Here is a 7,363-nt window from a genome sequence, read left to right on the forward strand (position 1 = left end):
CCAGCCAGCATTGTTGTCATAACTGGGTGGGCTGTGGCTCAGGAGATAGAGCAGCTCCTCCACTAATCATATGATCTGTGGTTTGATCCCCACCTCCTCCAGTCTGCATGTCAAAGATACTGAACCCTGTAAGTCTGGTGCTCTGCTTTCTATTTAATCAAAACATATTGACCATTAATATTGCATATTACTTTAACTAAATTCAAATATTTCGACAACGACAAAAGATGCTTGCAGAAACACAGCAGTTCTCTCTCTCTCTCTCTCTCTCTCTCTCTCTCTCTCTCTCTCTCTCTCTCCTAAATTTCCCCTTGTACACTGTGACAAAGAGCAGTTACAGTGGCCAAGATACACAATCACCTTTTCCAGTTTATTCTACTTCTTTGTCTTTTAATTTGCATGTAAGTTTCCTTGTATAAAAAACAAACACAAAACCTGCTTGACCAGCTTTTATAAATAATGCAGATTACTTCCTCATAGTTTGTGAGCTCTGACACCAGTGATGTCAGGCTCAGACTCAAAGGAGGACTCAGATGCAGAGATTTCACCTGCTGGGTGGAACTTTATTAGAAATACTCCAACACTGAGAGACTCAAAGAAAAGACTATGAAAATTATCCTAGAGTCAAAATAAAGATACTATTCAAGAATTAACTCTACAAAGCAAAACCACTCTGAAGAGGGAAGAGGAAAAGGTAACAGAAAATCACTCCAAAAGGGAGGACAAAAGCCAAATCCACTATAAGGCTGAACAAAAAACAATAACCATAAACTATGAAATTTACAAAAAAAAAAAAAAAATCACTCACATGGAGGCAAAAACAACAACACGTAACAAGAGACAACAGAGACATAACAAAAACCCAACTTGACCTCACCGCGTGACAAGTGACTAGAAAGTTTAGCAAAAATCAATCAATATCAACATATCAGCTGTAACAATGACTCACAATAGCACTGACTACTGAACTAACTACTCAGTTAATATTCATATAACTGTATGTATAGTCACAGGTGAGTGTGTAGATTTAGAAAAAGAGCCAGATGTTTGAGAGCTGTTGATTTTATTGTGGAGTGAAACATCAGCACAAAAAGAAAGAACAATACATTTAATTTGGATTCATTAATATGTTCATTAATACAGTAAAATGTGTCAAAGGTTCCTTATTGCTATGGTTTAAAATCCTCCATACTCTTTTATCGAAGAGGCACGCTTCATTTGTCTGAATCAATGACTTGGCTGTACAACATTTGTGACCTGCAGCATCTGACCTGAACAAATGTCAGACTAATGTTAGGGATAAATATTTCACCAGTAATACAAGTGCTGCATTATATCAGAAAACAATGAGTGTTGTTATATTACTTAACATAAGTGTTATGATGCGCTCACTCACATAATAACTGTTGGCACATTAAGGGTGTGGTTGGTTACACATAGGTTGTTGTTGTTAAAGATCTGCACACCCAGGGTGTAATATAATAGCATGCTCTTAATGTGAAAGGAAGTTAACAGTCAGGAGAGGAAGTGTAGGGATCTTCTTCCCCAGGTTGCTGACCACTTCCGATTGGGACCGGAGCAGAGGACGGACATCGAGATGGACCAATCAGGGGGAGCTAAGTTTAAACCATGGCTCCTCCCCTTTGGCACCTCTAAAACAATAAGATAGTAGCACATTCTCATATAAATACTATGGTTACCTGTAAGTTAGGCACTTCTTTTTGGGACGTTGGCTGCAGTAACTCGCTCACTCTTAGAGTCAGTGAACTGTAGTTTCCAGAGCAAAGAGAGTCCGTGTACATGTGCTTTTAACTCTTCAATGCTCAAATACACTTTTAAAATGGACTTCTGACTTTGAGTTCTCCTTACTTGCAAAACAACAAACACGCTTAACACTAAACATCTTATTTTGCTTTTTATATTCAGCCAGTCTTCAGTGAAGTTATCCTGATCTGTCCGCAATCTATGAACCATATGCAGCAACACATCCTGATATAAGTGCATGCAGAGCAGATCAAATGGAATAGTTATACTCACGACATGGAGGGCACTGGGCTGTAACAAGAAGAGAAGAGAAATCATTTCAGCTGCCACAGTTGTAAATGAATGAATGAATCTGATCCCTTTTACTCATTCTCCTACTCATGATAAATAAATCCTTTACCCCTCTACCCTGTAGATTCATCATGCATGTAGATATCATGCTACAGTCTTTGTTGGTTGCTTCATGATAGGAGGCGATCCTTGTTTGACCTTTTGACAGTACGGCAAAATAATCAACCTAAAGAAGCATTCAAAACATTAAATTTAATTTTGGTCTCTCACTTTTTCTCTTTTTGTAAGTGATGAATCCAGCAGCAGCCATGAGGATGAAAAGAACAACTAACGAAGCAATAATGGGAATGTCAGAAGGCTTCCTGTAAAAGAAGATCATGACTATAGAGAAAAAAACAGGTTAGAACAGAAGTGTATCCATTAAAACCATCTGTATACATGTTCATCTAGTTACATGTGATGTTGCTTTGTCCTGTGATGAGTTGCTTGCATTGGTTTGAAAACACAACAAAAACTAAAACAGGCTTTAACATGGCTGACTGACTAACACGTAACCATAACCCATAACCCATAACCCTGACTGGACTACAAAAGCCAAGCCACAATAAAACAACACCTTTGCTTGAAGCTCAACTTAAGTGACTAAACTTGCACTTATTGATCAATTGCTAACCATATTTAGAATGCTGATAGTCCAAAGAAGCCCACACAAACAAAAGTTTATAATGCAGCACGGTACAAGGAAACAGTGAGGAAAGAACACCCGGAATTTCACCAGTAGAACAAACAGTAGGAATAGAATGATGATAAAATGATTGAACGTGGTGCAAAGATGAACTGACACGTGAACTAAATAAGTAAAGTTAAAAACATAATGCAGCTAGCCAGCTAACTAGAAGTTTGGACGAGTTGTTCCTGTGATACCATGGACACAGAACACAAGCAGTCAGTTCCAGCATCGGAAAGGTGAGAAGATTTCTGATTTCACTCTTACCCCAGTTGGTCCTGATCTCTGCTTTGTACAGTCTGGTGACGATGTCATCCTCTACACCAGAGAGGTGAAACACACAGTCATACCTCCTCCAGTCTTCAGGTGTGACTGATGAAAGGTTCAGGTCAGCGCTCATCTGGAAGGTATCATCGTGGTTGGGAAGGATCTCACTATAGTCCACGTCCTCATGAATCTCCTCTCCATCTTTCCTCCAGAACATCATGGCTCTGTCAGGGTAGAAACCTGTAGCAATGTCCGTGTCCCACATGTGTTTGGTGATGACAGACTGAGGTTTGGGGGCAATCCATGTTTGTGTCTCCAGATTAAATACTAGGAAGTCTTCTCCATTATAACCATATTGATGAAAACCGCTGATGTCTCCAGTCTCCTCATCCCACTCACAGCCAGTCAGTCTTTGTAAAATCTGGACACCTGAAAGAAGAGAGACTGCAGGGAACCAGTACAGTGAACTACTTCCAATCCACCCATCTACCTACACTGTTGAAGGTGGTGTGGCTTCATGTGAGCTGCAGGGACACACACAATGAGGTTGACTAGCAGATACAGATTTAACCTGATCTTGGACTGAACACTGACACCCAGTGAGACTCTGCAGCCAGTGAATAAGTCCAACAATACTCTCATCTTGTGAGAAACTACAGACTAGACCAGGGGTCTTCAACCTTTTTCAGCCCAAGGACCCCTTAGACGAGAGACTAACAGCATGCGTTAGACTAACGTTATTAATATATTGAACTGTCTCATTGGTTTTTACTTCAGTTACAGCAGTTTTGCCCATTTTCAACATATTAGCATGCTTGTGTGCTAAAATCTGATACAGGACAGGTTATACCTGCCAAACATTAGCATGTTAACATTGTCATTGTGAGCATGGTGGCACACAGCACTGCTGTACAACCTCACAGAGCTCTTGTTATGATGTGATGGTACAGATAAAGTGTGTCGTATTAATTCATTTGTTCGTTAAATAGTTTGTGTTCTCTTCTGACCCCCCTCACCTCATCTTTGTCCTGTTTGCATGGGTGTTTTTGTATTTGCGTCTGCTGTCAACAATTCTCTGGCCTGAGCTCTGAGACTTGTTACAAATCACTTCTCCTCGAAAGCATCAAGTTTCTCTTCTTTCCACCAGCTTATACTGGGATACAGGAGATGCAAGCGCTAAGGTGTTTTTGGTAAAGCGAGTATTGGCAACAAGGACATCTTCGGAAGAGTCTAAACCTTTGTTCTCAGTGAGTTGTGAGGGCTTCTCAGAGATTAAAAACTTTAGGAAGAATGAAAATGAAGGAGACTGTTTGTCTGCAACAAGAGTATGATGTTAAAAGTTGGTGATTTCTTGTGTCTGATTCTGTCTGTCTTGTGTTTGAAGCTGACTCTTTTACCCACAACTGAACAAACCTTTCTCTAAAAGTGTTCTGACTCTGGTAGTAGTAAACAGAAGAGATGCACAACCATGAACTATATTTAACCTTTATCATTTATTGAAGTTCAATATCTACACCTCTGCCTAAGTGCAGATGTATAGCAAAGCCAGACTGAGCCGAAATTCTTTCGTGTATGGGAGGAAACCTGGAGTACCTTTGTGAACCCCCTAGGGGTTGCGGACCCCTGATTGAAGACCCCTGGACTAGACTGTCCTGAAGTTGCTCTAGAAGCTTGCACTGAAGCAGAGGTCTGTTCAGCAGTCTGACAACAAGAATATATAATGGAAGCTACATGTGTAAAGGTAAAGCACATCAGCAGGAACATACCTCCAGTTTGGTTTAAGCGCTTCTTCAAATTGTGGAATTCATCTCTGAAGAGCTGCGGATGCACTGCACAATCCCCCGTGTACCACTTCCAGTACTCTGGCTCCCCATCTCTTAATTTTGCCATCCAGTCCTGTTTGGGTATGACTGTCTTGATTTGGCTGTCACAGTACGCCGTCTGAACGTCATTTATCAGCACAACAACCACAACTTCAGGGAGGTTTGATACTCCAGAAGATGCAGTGAAGAAAACTTTCAAAGAGTGTTTCACTGTAAGAAAAAACAAAACAAAACAGGTTTTCTGGTGTTTGTTTGTTTGCTTGTTTGTCTTACATAATTTGATTGCTGACTAGTTGTCAACAAATTTTTTGTTCCTTCAAAATAGGCCACAGAAAACAAAAAGCAATTTTCCTATTTTTAGTATTTTTTATTGTAAACTGAGCTCTTACTGTTCTGTGGTAAGTTTCTAATAACTCTATAAAAATCTAACAACTAAAAGACACACCTCATTATGGTGGTCCTGAAAACATTCAAAGCCAGGGCCTGCCCTCAGCTTTTAGTGGCCCTAAACAAGATTTTGTTTGTGGGCCCAAACACTTTTAGGGCCTAAAACATCAGACTTGTGGTTATACATACCACAATCAGGGGTTGCAGTGTTACATGTAAATGTTTCTTACTACTATTACTATTATTCTTACTATTTTTTTTGTTTGTTTGTTATTGTTTGCTAATATGGATGCTGCGCCATTGTATTTTTATTCATTTAAATAAGCTATTTATTTTTTATTGTGTTGATTTGATGGGGAGAGTTTTTATGTCACCTTGTTTTCAAAGTTTACGATGAACATTTTTCAGGAACATGCTGCATCCGTTGCATTTATTAATATACTCTGGCCTGTTTTCCTCTTTATACTGTATGTAACACACTGTTGCATCGCCCAGATCATCTGAAAAGATTAGAAATCTCTCCCTCAGAGCTTGACAAAATAGGGCCCCCCCAAAATAACATCTTGCATAGGGTCCCCAATTACCTAGAAACAGGGCTGGGCAAGCAGCTACAAACAGTGACATTATGTGAAAAGTAAATGAAGTGGGAAAAAAAGTTCAAAGATCATGAATCCTGCAGAACAAACTAGTTGTTTCTAAATCAGAAAGTCAGCCTAGAAACAGAAGAGAGGGAAAGGAGCTTTTGTTTTTGTGTTCATCAGATTTTTCTCATCATATCAGAGGTGCTATGGTCACACATGATAACAAAAAAGACAGTTCAACTTCTTAATGAAGATACTGTCTGATCAATACAAGCAAGGATGGAGAGAGAGACAGCCAGGGCAACAGAGAGACAGACAGGTCAGCAGACAGCAGAGATGCAGACAGGACAGCAGACAGACAGGACAAAGACTGCAGAGAGACAGGCAGGACAGCAGACAGACAGACAGGACAGCAGACAGACAGAGAGACAGACAGATCAGCAGACAGCAGGGAGACAGACAGGACACAGACTGCAGACAGACAGGCAGGACAGCAGACAGCAGAGAGACAGACAGGACAGCAGACAGACAGAGAGACAGACAGGACAGCAGACAGCAGAGACAGACAGGACACAGACTGCAGAGAGACAGACAGATCAGCAGACAGCAGAGAGACAGACAGGACACAGGCTGCAGAGAGACAGGCAGGACAGCAGACAGCAGAGAGACAGACAGATCAGCAGACAGCGGAGAGACAGACAGGACAGCAGACAGACAGAGAGACAGACAGGACACAGGCTGCAGAGAGACAGACAGGACACAGAGAGACAGACAGGACACCGACTGCAGAGAGACAGACAGGACACAGAGAGAGAGACAGGACACAGAGAGACAGACAGGACACAGACTGTAGAGAGACAGACAGGACATAGACTGCAGAGAGAGTTCTTCAGACTATCGACAAAAAGCGACAAATATTAATCTGCAGGTTAATGGGCGTGTGGATATGAAGAGAGTTAGTTGTGTGGGTCTCACGGTCATTGCGTGAGAGTTGTCAACATAAACAGTCGCACAGCCTGCCAGCGTTCTCCTGATATGATGTATTTCAGCGTGATTCAGTTCAAACCCATCAGGTTTTTCAAGATGCGGTCAAAGTGAAACTAAACTACGACGTTTGTTTTTGAGCCATGTACAAGGAAAATACAAAGAGCTAAAGGTGAAGATTTACAATGTGATCTCACCTGAACATGAAACTTGACACAAGAGGAGCAACAAAAGTATTTTATTCATTTTGATAACGACATGTATTGAAAGGACAGAGCTGCTTCGTGTGTTCTGTTTCCTGACCAGTGCTCATGAAGGGAGGTGTTCCTGGTCACGATATTGTAGATAGTGTTAACGCATGTCCACTCCCTTCACAGTTTGAGAAGCTGCGGTGGCTGATACGAGAGCAGGAGGAGAGAATGGAGGCCCTCCAGACGTGTGAGCCGGGTTTTTTTTCTACTGTATTACGGTGCGCTGCGTACATGACTATAGCTTTATTATATTTATTTATTTCTATGCTTAATTTTTTAATGTAATTT

General features: G+C 41.0%; 1 protein-coding gene across 1 annotated transcript; it reads right to left on the reverse strand.

Moving 5' to 3' along the window:
- Positions 1-2,320: 2,320 nt before the first annotated feature.
- Positions 2,321-7,146, reverse strand: LOC113746711 (major histocompatibility complex class I-related gene protein-like; the record flags this gene model as incomplete). Its single annotated transcript, XM_027283717.1, has 4 exons — positions 7,022-7,146; positions 4,816-5,082; positions 3,050-3,478; positions 2,321-2,436 (listed from the first exon to the last, which is right to left on the reverse strand). Coding segments are annotated over exons 1-4 (861 nt in total), but the record flags the coding sequence as incomplete, so codon positions are not given.
- Positions 7,147-7,363: the final 217 nt, after the last annotated feature.

Source organism: Larimichthys crocea, chromosome X, assembly GCF_000972845.2.
Source record: "Larimichthys crocea isolate SSNF chromosome X, L_crocea_2.0, whole genome shotgun sequence".
Classification (NCBI taxonomy): Eukaryota; Metazoa; Chordata; class Actinopteri; family Sciaenidae; genus Larimichthys; species Larimichthys crocea.